The sequence below is a fragment of the Salmo salar genome, chromosome ssa07, assembly GCF_905237065.1.
Source record: "Salmo salar chromosome ssa07, Ssal_v3.1, whole genome shotgun sequence".
Lineage (NCBI taxonomy): Eukaryota > Metazoa > Chordata > Actinopteri > Salmoniformes > Salmonidae > Salmo > Salmo salar.
In genome coordinates this window covers 41,484,431-41,503,252 of record NC_059448.1, presented here as the reverse complement: position 1 = coordinate 41,503,252, position 18,822 = coordinate 41,484,431, and the positions used below count along the sequence as shown (strand labels likewise).

Sequence of the window (18,822 nt, the reverse complement as noted above, 5' to 3'; positions counted from 1 at the left end):
TAAGGTTCAAATTCATTGTTTTACACAATAAAATAAAGCTAAAATAAAAATATTTTCACAGCACTGGCGAACCATGTTTGACTAACTCCCTTACCAAAATGGCTGACCTTTTAGACCATCATAAGAAGGTTGATGGCGATTGGTGAGTCACAAATTTCCCAGCATGCACTGCAAATCAGTGGGTTTTTTTTTATGGGTGGAATTTTCTGAGAGGCGTTGCAGCACTAGAAGCGAGTAGTCTTTTAACCTCCGCAGCCAAGAAATAGTTCATACAAACGCATTTGCAGCCGCATACAGTGAACTTCTTGTCAATTTAGCCGGAACCTTTCATTATGGCCAACTACATTCACGTACCCGACGAGGCGCCCGCTGTACCCAAAATAGATGTCACATTAGACGAGAACGATTACAGATCTGGTGCATTGAGACTGATCAAGGAACTGAGACCGTTCTGGAAACCATCCGAGGTCAAAATGAAGGTATTACATTTGTCACATTCGACGTATTAATTTCTAATATGTTTCTACGATGACCGTAAGAGACTAGTCAGTCGTCATCTGTCGCATACTGCTTACCAGGCAGCTATTACATAATTTTGAAACTGGAGTGTTGCGCCTTTTTAAATAGAAGCTGCGTCAACTTGCTAGCTAGCAACAGTGTAGCATTCAAGCCAGCCGATTGACGGATGAATAGAGGCAGTGGAATTCATAGGCCTCTTGCTTGACGTAGTTTGCATGATCTAGTAAGATCAGTAACTCACTGTGCGTTCTGTATCACATCAAGAGATTGCAACAAAGCATCTATCAAATTCAAGGATATTATAGGCGTCACCAGGTACAAAACACAATTGGCCAGGTTTAGTAGTTGACAAATAGCTAGCTATGCATTTGATCTGGTGCCAATTTTCTTATGTCTTTGTAATATTAAGTGCCATTCTACGATTTCAAGACAACTTCCAGGAATCTATGATCATGAGTACTGGGACTGGTTGCCAAGTAACGTTTACTCAACTCCAACAAGGAGCTGAGCGCAGACTAGATCTCGAAAACCCTTCAGCCACATTACATTCGCCCACATTTGGCGCCCGTGTAAACTACCATTCCGACGCTGTGTTTTAACGTTTAAAACGTCAACCATCGCTTTCGAAACGGTTTTCGAAACATTGTGATATACCCCTTGTCTTTATGTCAGCGAGAAATAAACGTTAAAATAAAAACGATTGCTACTTACTGTAGCAGTTTTGCACAAGTCCATTCAATGCTTGCCTCCAGTTGACGAACTACACTTCCTCTCCTGTTAGCTTACACACGGGTATTCGGTGCACGCTGGATGGCTAATTAGCACAGGTGGCGACGTCTTCCGTCTGTCTTCCGTAAACAAGCGCTGTAACCTGGAGATATGGCCGTGTGGGTACACTAACCCTATAAAAATGTGTCGTAATTTATCTATATTCAGTACTCGCTGATATGAAAGATACGTTCCTTATCTTTCCAAAACAGTACCGCAGTAACTATGTGTGTTATTGTTTAGAGTAAGAGTTGGGGCTCTTGAAGATGCACTATGCAGAAATCGCTCTGCCATTTCCTGGTTGTTGACAAAACAAGCACGTAGTCTTTGTACCATCTAAACCGCTGTGAAATATATTGGTGTACAAAAGGAAAAAACCGGAAGCATAGAAATAGCGCACACACAACAGATCTACCGCTTCTTAGACTTGCTTTCAATAAGACTGACAGATCTATAACGCACATTCTGTGTGGGTCGCCCAAAAAGCTGCATATTGCAGCAAATATCACCTATCACCAATAGGCACTAAGGTAGTTAGTGTCTATGAATGAGGTAAGCATAATTTTTTTTTTTTATTAACCTCTGACTCTTTTGAGACTTTGATGCATTGATACTTAAAAAATGCTAATTCTTAAACCCTGTAGCAACTGATAATGTAAAAACTGCCAATAAAGTAATGGGTTCCTAGTAATTGTATAACTTTTGCATTTATAATGTAATAAATGCTGATCATTTAATAAATATGTTGAACACAGCGTAATAATAGTTTTGGCTCATTATGCATTGATTATTACATTATAAAGTGGGCAAATAATGTTTTTATCAATAGTGTACTGACTTAAACCAATAATGTAATCACAACCTAAAATCACTCTTAAAGCTGCAATATATCACTTTTTGGCAACCTGACTAAATTCACATAGAAATGCGAGTTCTTTGGATCTGTTATTCTCATTGAAAGTGCACTTTTTCTATGCTTTCTGTACTTAAGTTTTGTTTTTGATTATTTTACTTTCAGTTTTGTACACCAGCTTCAAACAGCTGAAAATGCCAAATAAATCTTGGTAATGGAAAATATATTTCACAGCGGGTTAGATGGTACAATGACTCTACACTATACGTGCTTGTTTTCTCACATTAAGTGAATTATTTGATTTTTAGCAACCAGGAAAGGGTGGAGAGATTAATGTATAGTGCACCTTTTTATAGGAAAATGTCAATTTTTCCACTTCATATTCATCGTCTCCAACACATATGTGAAAATATTATTTTAACCAATTATGAGTAGGCATTGTCTACTCAATTGTCTACTCAGCCAATTGGCTGACGTCATTGGAAACACATCTTCCTATATTTTTTTTTACTACAAAATGTAGAAATGCACAAGTTTCACATTCAGAACGTATTCAGACCCTTTTCCACATTTTGGTATGTTACAGCCGTATTCCAAAATGTATTAAATATTTTTTTACACACAATAACCCATAATTACAAAGCGAAAACAGGTTTTTAGAAATTTGTGCAAATTTATAAAAACACATTTAAAAAATAACTTATTTACATAAGTATTCAACCTTTTGCTATGAGACTCAAAATTGAGCTCAGGTACATCCTGTTTCCATTGATCTTTCTTGAGATGTTTCTCAAACTTGATTGGAGTCTACCTGTGGTAAATTCAATTGATTGGACATGATTTGGAAAGGCACACACCTGTCTATATAAGATCCCCACAGTTGACAGTGCATGTCAGAGCAAAAACCAATCCATGGGGTTGAAGGAATTGTCCGTAGAGCTCCGAGACAGGATTGTGTTGAGGGACAGCTCTGGGGGAGGGTACCAAAACATTTCTACAGCATTGAAGGTCCCAAGAACACAGTGGCCTCCATCATTCTTAAATGGAAGAAGTTTGGAACCACCAAGACTCTACCTAGAGCTGGCCGCTGGCCAAACTGAGCAATCGGGGGAGAAGGACCTTGGTCAGGGAGGTGACCAAGAACCCGATGGTCACTCTGACAAAGCTGCAGAGTTACTCTGTGGAGATGGTTCTCCCATCTCCACAGAGATGGTTCTTCCAAGGATGGTTGTCCTTCTGGATCCAGACAACCATCTCTGCAGCACTTCACCAATCAGGCCTTTATGGTTGAGTGGCCAGACGGAAGCCACTCCTCAGTAAAAGGCACATGACAGCCCGCTAAAGGACTCTGACTATGAGAAACAAGATTCTCTGGTCTGATGAAACCAAGATTGAACTCTTTGGCCTGAATGCCAAGCGTCTCGTCTGGAAGAAACCTGGCACAATCACAAAAGTGAAACGTGGTGGCAGCATCATGCAGTGGGGATGTTTTTCAGCAGCAGGGACTGGGAGACTAGTCAGAATTGAGGTAAAGATGAACGGAGCAAAGTACAGAGAGATCCTTGATGAAAACCTGTTCCAGAGCGCTCAGGACCTCAGTCTGGGGTGAAGGTTCACCTTCTAACTGGACAATGACCCTAAGCACACAGCCAATACAACACAGGAGTGGCTTCGGGACAAGTCTCTGAATGTCCTTGAGTGGCCCAGCCAGAGCCCGGACCCGAACCAGATCGAACATCTCTGGAGAGACCTGAAAATAACTGTGAAGCAACACTCCCCATCCAACCTGACAGAGCTTGAGAGGATCTGTAGAGAAGAATGGGAGAAACTCCCCAAATACAGGTATGTCAAGCTTGTAGCGTCATACCCAAGAAGACTTGAGGATATAATCGCTACCAAAGGTGTTTCAACAAAGTACTGAGTAGGGTCTGAATACTTATGTAAATGTGAGATTTCTTTTTTTTTTTTTAATAATACATTTGCAAAGAATTGTGTAAACATGTTTTTGCTTAGTTATTATGGGGTTTTGTGTGTAGATTCATGAGGGAAAAAAACAACTTAATCCAGTCCGTGTTTCTCCTGGGCTCTGTGTGATTTTAAAGTTGGGCTAGTGTAAATGGTGAACACACTTTTTTGAGAAAGGAAACATAGCCTAGTTGGCAATTTGCATCAGGACATCGAGTTTTCCATTAACTGGTCTTATGACCCACTAGTCATGTGGTTTGTTCATGGCAAACTTTTACTAACCCACCACCCAGGTTTACACCACCTAGCTTATGTAAACAAGTCTATCATGCATGCTGATTGTTAAACGGGCGGTAGCGTAAGACTTAGTGACCATACAAGAGCGGCACAATTGGGGCAATTTCAGTTTCCTCCTCCTAAATAAAAGCATAACTAAAGGGGGGGGGGAGTGGTCGTCTTGACGAACACAGAATGGGGGTGTGGTTTCTCTATGTAAACACAGCTCTAGGGGGGTGTTGTGGGCAGGGTAGACACACACACACACACAACCACCCTGCCTATTTTCATTCACAAAGCAAGGACTCAGCACATGCCAGCCATGGCTTGCTCTTGCAAAATAAAATTCCGGACATGCTTCTACGCTCATGGTCAATCCCTGATAGTGTATACGATCAGGGGTGGAATGCCTGCCCCCCCCCCCTCCCCCCACAGAAATGTTCCAGTTTTCATTGGGGATGAAAACAACCATTGGGTTTAAACCCACCCAGACAATTCCTCTTTACCATCAATGCATTCTGGGGTCCTTTGTTTTTCCATCAGATCCGAAATCAATTGACAACCTATAAAAGGAACCATAGAATTCAGTCCCAAGGATGAAAATGATACTACAGTAGGTGGCAGGATGCTGTGTGTGGATGGTAGCGGTCCAGAGGACCGCGCTTGTAGACATATTCGTATTTAGAAATGTCCTCGTCTGTAGTATTAATAGAAATACGATAAAGCTGAAGTCTACTGTACCTGTAGTATAGGATACCTATAGTAAATCGGCTATATAATAGGGGCCTATAGCCATCCCTGTTATGAAATCCTGCATGACTTGACATAAGCCTATGAATAACTGAGTGAATTGTCCTAAATATATATTTTTATTTTATACTGAGGCATTGGATGCGATGATGATGCTCAATTGCAATAATTTGTCTACCATTCATCTTTTCCTCTCAGTTCTTCACAGATGGAATCACCAATAAGTTGCTGGGCTGCTACGTGGGCGGGGTCATGCAGGATGTAGTCCTGGTGCGTATCTATGGCAACAAGACAGAGCTGTTTGTGGACCGGGAGAACGAGGTGAAGAGTTTCCGGACGCTCCACGCACACCGCTGCGCCCCGCGGCTCTACTGTACCTTCAACAACGGCCTCTGCTATGAGTTCCTACAGGGCCAGGCACTGGAACCTGAACACATCCGCAGCCTGCCCATGTCCAGGTACAGCGACAGAAAGCCCACCGCGTTGAGTACAACTTGTTGAACCAAGAGCACTCTTAGTCTATCCTAAATCTTTGAGATAACCACACCCTCCCCCATTGCCTACCCTGTCTCCCCCCCCCCTTAGGTTTGGATAGAAAAGGGTAGAAACTCTGAGCTATCCTACCAGGCCCTAATCTTAGAAGAACTACTCCCACATAAAACACCCAGTGCTCTACATACACCACACCTTTTGAATTCATGTTCAGTACACCTGCACTTCTTTACACATTCCATAATCTTCTGTGAACCTAATATATGGGTGAGTCAGTATGGTAAGGTAATGTGACTTGTTCCCTTGAGGAACATTACTAACAGTAGAAACATGGGACATAGATAGACAGCTACAGGTCAGGAGTGTGATTGAAAGCTCATCCTGGCTCTATGGTTACAGAACCATTCTTTAGCTAAAGCCCAACCGCTCCAGGGCTATGCATTCAGTTCACACGTGTCTAATATCGGGTACACCGATGTACATAGACAAATATAGCCTCACCCGTAGGTGTAAACTCACCTTAAGCTTAGTGAGTTGACAGTCTTGGGTTTCTCCTATGACCTGACTTTCATTAAATTCTGGAATTCTTTACAAATATGGCCTCTAGTGTATAAGTTAGTACTGAAGTAAGGGTTTTACGGTCTTGGCCTCAAGAATTTGGTCCCTCCTCTCAAACCCCTTATCGCCAACTCACATCGCTTCCACCACCCTACAGGCTCATCGCGAGGCAGCTGGCTAAGTACCATGCCATCCATGCTCACAACGGATGGGTGCCCCAGTCAGACCTGTGGCTGACAATGGGCAAGTACTTCGCCCTGGTGCCCAAGTTCTTCCAAGACCCAGAGATGAACATGAGGTGAGTGGTGTCGATAAAGAAAGGAACTGGGTCCCAATATCCAGACCTGCATGGTACGGGGGTATGAACGCCTGTGTTGGCGTATTCATGCCATGCACACTGAATAGTATGCTAGTTGAGCTATTGGGACGTAGTTGAGGTCTAGATAGGAGGACTGCGTTATCTTTGTAGGGACACATGAAATCTGGAGGTTTCTCGTCAATACCTTTTTAAGGTTATAAAACTGTTATTATTGATGCTTGAATATTTTGCCTCCACCTATTTCCTACTTTATGACTCATTAACGTGGCCAGGAGTTTTTCTAGGTAAGGTCTGTTTACATAGTGATGAGGAAACTCCCTGGGGCTCTAGTCTGGAACTTTCCGCCAGGAAGCTCTTGAATGGAACAGTAGAGTTATACGAGAGATGCTTGTCCTGTGACCTCTGGCATGCCTGAGCGATTGCACAGTGAGTGTCTGCCATCCATCACATTTGCTTCACCAGGTGTCTTTACCAGAAGAGGACGAGCCCCCTGTCACTCAAACCACACCCACTATTCATGAACAATATGTACCGTTGCCTAGTTAAATAAATAAATAAATACTGTCCAGTTTTAGTTCGGGATGTTGACCTTTTTAATAAAGCCATGTGGATTGGAGATTATGCACTATGCTTGGAGTTTCAAGCCTTTACAAGACTCCCATGCAGTCGTAGTTTATTGATCTGAGATTACGTATTGATGAGTTTACTCTTGACTGATGTCAGTTTTCTAGTAGATTCCAACCCTCTTCTTTTATTGGTCAGATATGGAACAATAATACTGTACCCCCGAGATTGCGCAACACCTCTACTTCTTTCCCTGTGTACTTCTGTAATCGCTCTCTCTCTCCCCCCCGTCTCTCTCCAATTCTCTCTCTTTATCTCTGCCTCTTTCGCTCTCTTTCCTTTCTACCTCCACCCTCTACGTCCTCCATCCCCAGGTTAAACAGTGAGGTGCCTAGTCGAAGGCGACTGAGGGAAGAGATGGTGTGGATGCAGCAGAGTCTGTCTGTGCTGGGCTCTCCTGTAGTCCTCTGCCACAACGACCTGCTGTGTAAGAACATAATCTATAATCAGCAAGGAGGTGAGTTTCACCCTGCATGCCCAAACATACTGCACTGCACCTAGCCACTATTGCACTGTCCACCACTACCCAGTCACAGGTAGGCCTGATTTCATATACTGCACCAGAGTTTGGGGTCAATTCCATTTTTAAATTCAGTCGATTCAGGAATTCGACTGAAATTCCAATTCTGATTTTCCACATTGAAGAGAAATGAGGAGAAATTGAATTTTAGTTTAGTTCTGGAGTTAAAATAGATTTGAGGCACTGCACTACTGCTCTGCACGGCATTATCTCAGTCACAAGCCACAAACCACAGGAAGGACTGACCATAGTGTTCAGTAGGTAAACATTTTGAGAGAACATTCTGAAACAGAGAAGGTATGAAGTACCCAAACTTGTTCAATTGGCTTATTTTGGTTTCTGTTTCCAAGTGTTTTCTCCTGTTTTGCTCAACTGAACAGGGCCTTGGCTTTAGTGCATCTTGTGTAGCCAACTACCATCACAGAGCCAACAGGCTTTGCCCATCATGGTCATGCTAGCTAAGGGTGGGAAGGGAGGGAGCTCCGTAGTCCATTTCAATTTTTTATCAATACATGTTTTTATTTGTGGTTCTTTGGGAATGCTGTTTTGTTTGTGTTGTGAATGCCTTTGGTACTAACGGCCGCCCGTGTACAAAGCGGATGCAAGTAAAATGGTCTCAGACCAGACTAGACCCGCCAGGTGGCCAATGTTTCCAGAGGGAGTGGCGGGTGCTTTTACCGGAGGGTGGAGGAGGAGAGCATTCTTACCTGAGGCTAAGGTGGGGGAGAGGGATTCAGCTGATTTTTACCTGAGAAAACATGGGAATGAGGGAGAGCGCTGTCTACCCCATCGCTGATATGTTCGGCAAGGGGCGGGGTGATCTCACAGCTCGTGTCCAGCTTTTCTCTCCTAAGAGTGACAGGCGGGAGCGGCTGGCCATCCAGAGGGAGGGTTGACAGACCCACTTCAGAACACACCAATGTTCTACGCCACAGCTCTCAGCTCAGAGCAGCAGTAGGGCCTATCTCACTCCTTTCACTCAGTGACTGACCACTCTGTGTTAGCTAGCTCAGTGCACCATTTGTTTTTATTACTTTCACTCCGTGACTGACGGCCCTTGCAGTGCTAGCTCTTTACCATACTGTTATCCAACCCAGTGCTAGCTCTTTACCATACTGTTATCCAACCCAGTGCTAGCTTTTTACCATACTGTTATCTAACCCAGTGCTAGCTTTTTACTATACTGTTATCTAACCCAGTGCTAGCTCTTTACCATACTGTTATCCAACCCAGTGCTAGCTTTTTACCATACTGTTATCCAACCCAGTGCTAGCTCTTTACCATACTGTTATCCAACCCAGTGCTAGCTCTTTACCATACTGTTATCTAACCCAGTGCTAGCTCTTTACCATACTGTTATCTAACCCAGTGCTAGCTCTTTACCATACTGTTATCTAACCCAGTGCTAGCTCTTTACCATACTGTTATCCAACCCAGTGCTAGCTTTTTACCATACTGTTATCCAACCCAGTGCTAGACCACACCTGGCTTACTTGGTGACAGGGTAGCTCTTTTGTGTTCAAGCTTCGGCAATAACAAAAAATAATCACCGAAAACATAACTAACTACAGTTAGTGTAGTCAGAGCGCACACAGCTCTTTCAACCACAGTCTCTCAGCGACGGTTTTAGTACGGTCTCTCTGTGAGAGCAGAGGGAAGCCTCTTCCTTCCAACAATAACAAAGCAGTTTACCCTCTGAAACTGACTAAATTGAAAGATTAGGGGAACTTGAAACTGAATTAAGATTTTTACAAGAGTCATTTCAGTTCACCCAATAAGAGAGCAGGGTTGTTTGTCTTATTCATCTGAAAAACTGTGTCCTCCCTTTTTTTCCCCCAAGGCCTCATTGCTCTGTTTATCTTTCGGCTCTCAGTCAAGTCAGGTGATGAAGGGAGAGAAGTAGACAAATTCTGCCCCAAGTCCCTGAGACTCCAACCTGTGTTGCTTAGTTTACAACAGGAAGCCACTCAATTATCTCATTTACATAGGAGCAGGGAGGTGTCGCTCCATTAGGTCCCACGTGGACCAATCAGAGTGTCGCTTTGAAGGGGCCTGTTCCGAAAAGGGGGAAGTGTGAGAGACCAAAGGAGAGAGTTGGCAGTTTCTGCAGTTTGTGTGACCGTGGTTGTGTGTGTGAATGTGAGAGAGAGTGTGTCTGTGTCTGTGTGTGTGTGTGTGATGGATGTGAGTTTGCCCAAACCTTTTCGTCTGCTGTACAGGGCTACTAGCCACTGACTGGAGGTGTTCTGTTGTGTCCTGCTAGGACCGCCCGGCGTCCGGTAACCATCTCACGTGTCTTTACTAAGTCAACCTCAGAAACACACACCAAAACACTCATACACACACTGTATGTCAAACTGTACTGTGACAAACACATTTGGAATTTAGGATGCTTCAACAAGCACTCTTGAATATGACCTGCATAGTAAATCAAATGCTAAAACGATAAAGACCCAAAAGCATTTGAATGGGTATTTTTGTTGTTGTCAGGGAGAGAGCTAAAACAGCTCTTTCTAGTTAGTTTTTTGGGGGTAAGGCTTTGTATGTTGACATCACCTCATGTACTGTTTCTTCGCTAGAGGGCAGTGTTGCATCTCTTTACCTCCCAACACCACATTCCTTCTGCATGGTGCATCTTTTTCCATCTTTCCAGCACAATCACTTTCTCAACGCATGACCTTTCACCAAACCAATTCCTCTGCAAGTTCCACAACGGCATATGAACCAAACTAACCCAATATAAACTTGCCGTGGAAAGTAATATAGATTTCTTACTTTTTTAAATGACGCATTTCGACTCTTTTCATTTTCCTCTGTGTATTTATTTCTAACATATCTCACTAACCAAACAACAACAAGAACTAAACATGTAAAAATGATACGTTATTCCTCTGTGTATAATAGGATCTGTGTGAGCTAATTTGTTTGCGAAGCCAATCAGGAGATTTCCTGGAAAAAGTTGATAACGGACTATTATTTGTCTTCTGAATTGGATAATCCAATCCATTTTTCAATCAGACTATATTGGGATTGTGGTCACCCCCACTCTTATATAATGGCAGAAAGAATGGAAGTGAAACTGAGAAGGAGAACATAAAATCGATCTCGTTCTGAACTCTATGAAAATATCAGTTCTCAACTTTTTCCAGAGCACTTTGAAATTCAAACTGGGTGGAAGCTGGTCCGACATCTGAATGTCATTTTTTTTAGCTAACTCATCTGATTGTTATATAACATGACAACCACTGTCATGACCACGCTAGTCAGAGGAATCAGCTAGAGGACATTTACCTGTTTTGGACCAGGCGAACTGCATGTCTGCATCAACTAGGCCTATATGTCTGTCTATCTGCCCACTTTCTATGTGTCTGCATTTTTATCAACTTCCTTGTCTTTGTTATCTCGAAGCATTCTCACTTCCCTTCAAAATGCAAACTCTTACTCCTCAACCCCAGAGGCCTACGGTATTTACAGTAGGCTGTCAGTGAGGCATCAGAACCACTTAGGCTAGAGGGATGGGTTAATAATGCACAGCTTTATCATTTCTAATGTGACTGATCTCTGTCCTGTACTAAACAAACCTTCCTCTCTGCTCCTTTCAGAAAATGTCAAGTTCATTGACTACGAATACGCTGGGTACAATTACCAAGCCTATGACATTGGGAACCACTTCAATGAATTTGCAGGTAAGAGAGTGTGTGTGTTTTGGGTCACGTTGCCAAGTGCGAATGCTCATTGGTCATTTTACTAAGTGCTGCGTGTACAGTATCTGTTGTGGTCCTCTGTAGTTCAGTTGGTAGAGCATGGCATTTGCAACGCTAGGATAGTGGGTTCAATTCCCAGAGCCACTTGTAAAATGTGCACTCATGACTGCTTTGGATAAAACCATCTGCTAAATTCCTTTTATTATATTATGGTCAGTGTGTTAAGCTTGTTTGGTCATTGTACTAAGCATTTGTGTGTTTGACCTTTTTACTTAGCGTGTGTGTGTGTGTGTCCTGTGTAGGTCTGAATGAGGTGGACTACAGCCACTACCCAGAGCGGAGCTTGCAGCTGCAGTGGCTGCGCTCCTACTTGGAGGCCTATAAGGAACACAAAGGCCAAGGGTCAGAGGTCACTGAGACCGAGGTGGAGGTGCTCTACGTACAGGTCAACCGCTTCTCCCTGGTGAGTTCACTTCTCCTTTTTTGTGTAGTTAATTTGTGGTTTCCACCCAAGACTAAGCTGGCGAACCTTCGTACATTTGTCACATTTTTACTTGAGTTTTGTTTACGAGATGAAGTATTTAGTGGGACTTTGACACAGGGAAGTCAGCGAGTAGCATTCCTAGGTAAAGTTGAAAGGCTCTTTTTGAAGCTTTTCAACAGGGAGATCTTCAATGCCAGTCATCTCTGTCTTTTTGATGTTCTCAGTTCACTGCTCTGCCCTTCAACTTCCCTCTTTCTTCATCCCCTCCGCTCTTCTCCGCTCACTTCTTTCAGAGAAACGACACAATGTACCCAACACAAATCAATTGCACAAGGATGTGTGTGTTCGGGCCAATCGCTCAAAGTTAATTGGTTGGGCCTTTAATCAATGGTTAGGGGAGTGTAGTCTATTGTGTTGAACTGTCTCCTCTGGTACCTCGCAGAGATTGTTGTTTCCCTGAACGCGTAGACACATCTAGAAGGTATGTCCCCTGGGAATTGAAAGGCAGTGGAGAACTTTGAAAGAAACACATAGTAGACCTGCAAATGAGAGACAAACGAAGCAGGATAAATGGCTTTGTAAATATTTCTAATTGACTGTTTGCTGTGCAACGGAAGTGCAGTACTGCTAATTTATCAGAGTACTTTACACTACAGCTCAGCTGAAGAAGGTTCCAAAGGGTTTGAATAGCAATAGAAGCCTTAACACTGCTTTCAAAGATCAAAGGAGGGACCATACTAGACCGACTAATTTAAACAATGTCACATAGAGAGAAGTGACCTTGCAAACGTATTGAAAACGAATGAGAAGAGTTAAGCCTTGTTATGGACAATAGAGTCCCTGGGGTTATCCATACATTAGCTATACATGGCGGTAGGGCTGCAAATCCATAGGCTAAACAAACAGCAAAAGAAGCTTGCTGTACCGGTTTTGAAGTAGGGAGACTCAATAGCATGCTCCTTGGCGATTTCCAGTACGATCTAGAATTCTGATTTTGCACAACACCCTCCTGGGTGAATATCCCAACTCCACCTGAGACTGGTCCCTACCTCCTCCTTTGGTAACTACACGTGTAGTTACTGAAGATAGACGTGGTAGACTCGGTTTCCGCGGTAGACAACACCTTTGTTGGTTGTTACTATGGGCTTTGTCATGTTTGGTGTGACAATGGTGTTAAAGATTTCCATTCCAGTCAGGACTATGAACACTGACCCACATTTAATAACATGACTATCCCCCATTCTTTCCCCCCCTCTCTTCAGGCATCTCATTTCTTCTGGGGCCTATGGGCTCTGATTCAGGCAGAGTTCTCCACCATTGATTTTGACTTCCTGGGGTAAGTGGCTTCAAAAATGTAGGTTTTGATCCAGAGACAAGTCGAGAGCTTGGCACTATCAGGTTCCGTCAAAAATATGCTTCTGAGATAATTGGCTGTAGAGTTCCGAACCCTCATTGGTTTGAATGGCGTCAGCAATTTTTCTATTGTATTCATTTCAACTTGCATTGGGGTGTTTAGAGTACTATATAGTTAGAGAACAATGACCAGAACCAGGCTTTGTCAGGAACAAACTGTTGTCCGAAATGCAGATGGAACGTTATAGTCCCAAGCTCTCAAAGACATGACATTACAGCCCTAGTAGATATAGCATATTTATAGTTTCTGTAATAATGTTATGTTGAGTACTTTGTTTCACTCTGAATGACCTTCTGATGTTATGCCCTTATGCAGCATCTTGTTTTCTTATGATATATTGTTACTAACGTTGACGTACATTGGCTCGCTCGTTTCAGATACGCAGTCCTTCGCTTCAGCCAGTATTTCAAGATGAAGCCAGAGGTTGCAGCGCTGAACTTTCCAGAATAAAAGTCCTCCCTATCTGGTCCTCATGTCCATCGTAGAGTGCCCTCTAGGGGGTGTCGGAAAGAAGACCCGGAGAGAGCCTAGTCCACACTTCCTGTGGATTTCATTCGGCACTCACTAGAGACTCATAGAACCCTATGGGAACTTATAGAACTCATAGAACCCTATGGGAACTTATAGAACTCATAGAACCCTATGGGAACTTATAGAACTCATAGAACCCTATGGGAACTTATAGAACTCATAGAACCCTATGGGAACTTATAGAACTCATAGAACCCTATGGGAACTTATAGAACTCATAGAACCCTATGGGAACTTATAGAACTCATAGAACCCTATGGGAACTTATAGAACTCATAGAACCCTATGGGAACTTATAGAACTCATAGAACCCTATGGGAACTCATAGAACTCATAGAACCCTATGGGAACTTATAGAACCCTATGGGAACTCATAGGACCCTATGGGAACTTATAGAACCCTATGGGAACTCATAGGACCCTATGGGAACTTGTAGAACTATATTAGAACTCATAGAACCCTATGGGAACTTATAGAACTCATAGAACCCTATGGGAACTTATAGAACTCATAGAACCCTATGGGAACTTATAGAACTCATAGAACCCTATGGGAACTTATAGAACTCATAGAACCCTATGGGAACTCATAGAACTCATAGAACCCTATGGGAACTTATAGAACCCTATGGGAACTCATAGGACCCTATGGGAACTTATAGAACCCTATGGGAACTCATAGGACCCTATGGGAACTTGTAGAACTATATTAGAACTCATAGAACCCTATGGGAACTTATAGAACTATATGAGAACTCATAGAACCCTTTGAGAACACATAGCTGTTAGAAACCATGACTCGCCATCCATTGACACTCCACAGGGCCAATTCCATAGCATCACTGCTACAGACAGATCCCTACCTAGCTCGCTATAGAAGCCTAGAACCATGCACTTCTTCATAAAGACGAAAGTCTTTAAGACCCAGTCCTCCAAAATGTCTAAATATGCAAGGGAAAGAAAGAGCACGATCATGGCTTTTTTTTTGTTAAGAACAACCAAATGAAAACAGTGTCACGTAAAATATGGTGAATTCAGTGTGACATTCCAGTAGCATCTCTCACCCCAGTCTGTGCCCGCCCACAGGGGAGACCCGGACCAACTCTGTAACTTGTCTCCTGTGTTGTGCTGCTGACTGACTGGGAATATTAGTGTGTGTGGGCTCACTCTGAGCCATTCCTATTGGATATATACATCTCTTGTCTGGGCTAACTCACTTTTTGTTTTATCATGTAACCTCATGGGGCAGTTGCATTTGGCTAGACTCAACCTAATCCTGGACTAAAAGGCACTTTCAGTGGAGAGTTGATGTTCAATGGCGTCACCATTGGAAGTGATTTTTAGTTAAGGAGTATAGGCTTAAGCTGGTATATTGTTGCCTGGCTACCCATCCACATCACTCCGGCCAACTGAAGTTTCTTCTCCATGATGAGTGTGGATTTGCTTCCCTCCCTGATGATTTCTAGGATGTGAACACATTCTGACCGTTCTGATTGGTCCCAGAAACTGATGGGTTGGGCCAGAGCCGGCCTACATGGATGACGTTATCAACTTTGATACTCTGGTTAGATTTTGTTAGACGATCCGATCGCTGTTGAGTTTGTTTCGTACAACGCCCCTCATTTTGAAGTCACACAAACAACTTCTGGGATGGCAGTTTCAGACAATGTATGTAGGGATCGATAGAGCAGCGGAATTAAATTCAAGGCGAGTTGTCTGACACGGTTTAGTTCAACTATCTGTGAGAACTGAGGTAAGACCTATGATTGGAGGACCAATGGCTTTGGTAGTGAGTGTCTTTGAAAGTATAGTGCTTCATGTCTTCATTTGTTTATAATGTATGCGCTGCTTGGTTCTAGAAGTTTTTTTACGACAAAAAGTTAATCTAATAGGTAAAAACCAACCTACACCAAAGTGCTGATCTTTTTTGCTTGTACATAATTGCACATTGTATTTTTCCATTTAGAAATAATGATATTGATAATGTACAATATTTACCTTTTAAAGTGCAGTTTTATACCTATTTAAGTGATAATCTGTTTTCTGACTGGGAGGTCTTGGAGAGTATGTTAGGAGTGTGTTAAAACAGATTCGGCGTTAGTCAGGGCAGGTCTGTGCTGTCACTGCAAGACGCCTGGATGAAGAGACCTCTTGATAGGCTGCTGAAATGGCACCCTATTCCCTACATAGTGCACTACTTTTGACATGGGGCGCTGGTCAGCAGTGTATAGGGAATAGGGTGCTATTTCGGATGCAGACAGACTGTATTTTCCATTCCTACTCACCACTTCCATGCCAACGGTTATCAGTCTGCAGACTTGCAGCCGTGGTCCTAGGGGGTGCTAGCACCTCTGAGAACCGCATTTCAAGGCACCTTTCAGGAAGCGGCTGCGAGTCTACAGACCTCTCCTGACCTGTGCAGCCCTCTACATGTTAAGTGAACCTCATCTACTATAGCGAAGAAACCACCAACTGGGAAGTCAGCTAGGCATTACGGTATATGCCTGTCTTAACTCTGTTCACTTTTTGTTTTGAGCATGCCTTTTATTTTGATGTGGCTTTGTTTTAATTATAATCAACATGTCTGAGATGGTAGGTCTGTGTTCCTTCACTGGGAAATGGAGGACGGGTCAGAAATTGGTTGTTGTTGATCAGATCCTAACTTGCGAGATGTTGTGCGTTAAGTTACTCAACTTTTGTGAAAGTTCTCTACTGACACCTGTGCATGGATTTAGGAAAAGGGTTGTTTTACACTTGACTCAAGTTAGGTTTGTGTTGTCCTCGTCCGTAGACCTTGCCATGTTTTTAACCACACAGGGTGCACAAGTAGTGCTGAAATGCAACTGTCAAATTGTACAGCTGTAGCCTACACACGTGCGCTATAATGTTAAACAGGAATCATAAAAATACTTCGTAACGCAAGTCTGTTTCCCTGTTGAGTTTCATTCTGAAATGAACACGACCACTTTAAAAAAAAAAAAAGGCAACATAATACTTTCAGCTTACTCAATACTGGTCTGCTTCTTTAAAACTTGTAAAATGCTCTATTCTTATTTCTTCTCTGGCATTTGTAGCATATGTGTATATGTACATTTCAAAATCAAATGTAATATCTTTGCTTGAACTGTCAAATGTGAATGACTGTACATAGTTTTCTTTTCTAAACATTGCTCTAACATTAAGTAGTCTTTTTTTGTTTAACTGTGAAATAATCTAACTTTTGAATACTGTACACAAGTGCTGTGAAAGGAGATTAAAGTCTATTACCCTGTCCTGTTTCTTTTTTATATTTTTATATATGCACCTCTGGTAATATTTAGTCTGTTTGAGTACTCCAAGCTGGAAGTATTTGCCTGTTAACCACAGATCTACCACAAGGTTACCAGGAGATGGCGCCAAACATGATGAAATGAAAGGCCAAGTGTTGTTGCGTTGTACAGGTAACTGGCAAAATAAAAACACTTGAGTAAATGAGGGATAAAAAGTGTGGCTCAGTTGGAAGAACATGGCTCTTGCAGCGCCAGGGTTGTGGGTTATATTCCCACGGGGGACCAGTATGAAAAATGAACTCACTACTGTAAGTTGCTCTGGATAAGAGTGTCTGCTAAAGTACAGTGTCTATAGGAAACAGGTGTGGTTCCTGAGGTAAATGAGCAATCGAAATCCCACGTTTAAGAATGCCCAGTTATTATATTGGCAACCATGGCTTGAAGAAGAGATCTCATTGACTTTAAAAGAGGGCTCTCAAAGGAGCATAGGGGGTTGTGTGTGTGTCACCAGATCTCAGCCCAATTTAACACTTATGAGAGATTCTGGAGCGGCGCCTGGGACAGTTTCCACCATCAACAAAACGGCAAATTGAATTTTTCGTAGAATCTTTTTGTAGAATCTCTGCCAAGGCGATTGATGCTGTTCTGGCAACTCGTGGTGGCCTAACGGCCTATTGTTTTTTATTTTGGCAGTTGCCTGTATTTAGTTGATCTGTACAAGTGGATGATGCTCATTTGAATGAACAATCCATCATGTGAGTTTGTGTACATGGTCCCTCGGTCCTCGACGCAAAAGCAGTTTTGAAATATGCATCCAATTCCAGGGCTATAGACCCCTACAGAATGACTGAGTGGGAGGCTATACAACACAGTGTTATGGAAATGCACACAATATTTTCGAACAACAATTTTGAGAGCAGCCAGGCAGATCATGTCTTCAGCTCGTCTTAATGTGAGCAGCAGTTTCAGAGTGAAACAACTGCAGCATTGCTCCAGCTCTGTCTAATTTACACGTTCATTGTGGATTCAATATCTGCTAGTCAACTTGTTTTCATTTCACACAAAAGGTCAATGTACAATAATCACTTCCAACTGGAACTATCTTGGAGAGTGTGCAATGACAGAAGTCATCCCAGTGCAATTAAACAGACAAACACTCAGGCCTACAGTACAAGTGTGTAAATATGTCAAACATGTTTATATATATATATACATACAAAGGTGATTTAGTATAATAACACTACAATGTAATGTACTGCAATACCATATAAATGCACTGATATAAAAGACACCAGTTTGATGAAAGTCTGTATTGAAGTACTGAAAGAGTACACCAATGCTGAAGTGCACATGGGATATTCTAGTGACACTTCTGCTGTACTTCATACTATTTCATTCGAGTAGCTCTCCATGTCTCTACATTGTAAGTGTATAGAAGACATATCAAATAATGTCTTACAACTACACCTAGTATACTTTAAGTGGGGTCATTTTAGCACATAGAAGTACAATTCGTTGATCAAATAGCACTATAAACACAACTTAAATGTAATTAGCACAAGTAAAGTTGGTCCAAAATAACAAAACAAAAAACATTTTCTCCTTATGGCAGCCCTCAAGTCACACCGGGGTCCCGGGGAACATCCATGAGACCATCCTGAAAAGAATATGGTAAAACACCTCAATGTGAGGCTGTACAAGCAGATAAATGAAATGAGTGAAAAAAGCTGATATTGGCTTGGGACTGATAAGGTGCATTTACATGTCTCCTTCATA

The 18,822-nt window shown here is 42.4% G+C and overlaps 1 protein-coding gene across 1 annotated transcript; it reads left to right on the top strand.

The window, feature by feature from the left end:
• Window positions 1–177: 177 nt before the first annotated feature.
• Window positions 178–17,048, top strand: LOC106609326 (ethanolamine kinase 1). Its single transcript, XM_014208016.2, has 8 exons — window positions 178–479; window positions 5,330–5,589; window positions 6,339–6,479; window positions 7,439–7,581; window positions 11,247–11,330; window positions 11,651–11,811; window positions 13,095–13,168; window positions 13,624–17,048. The coding sequence occupies exons 1-8, from the start codon at window positions 333–335 to the stop codon at window positions 13,694–13,696; spliced, it is 1,083 nt and encodes a 360-aa protein (XP_014063491.1). The 5' UTR covers window positions 178–332; the 3' UTR covers window positions 13,697–17,048.
• Window positions 17,049–18,822: the final 1,774 nt, after the last annotated feature.

Bases quoted from the DNA above. Each gene is read 5' to 3' on its own strand.
- LOC106609326 (XM_014208016.2), top strand. From the start codon at position 333: ATGGCCAACTACATTCACGTACCCGACGAGGCGCCCGCTGTACCCAAA. The intron at 6,480-7,438 runs GTGAGTGGTGTC...CTCCATCCCCAG, and splicing joins GACCCAGAGATGAACATGAG to GTTAAACAGTGAGGTGCCTA. The intron at 13,169-13,623 runs GTAAGTGGCTTC...CGCTCGTTTCAG, and splicing joins ATTGATTTTGACTTCCTGGG to ATACGCAGTCCTTCGCTTCA.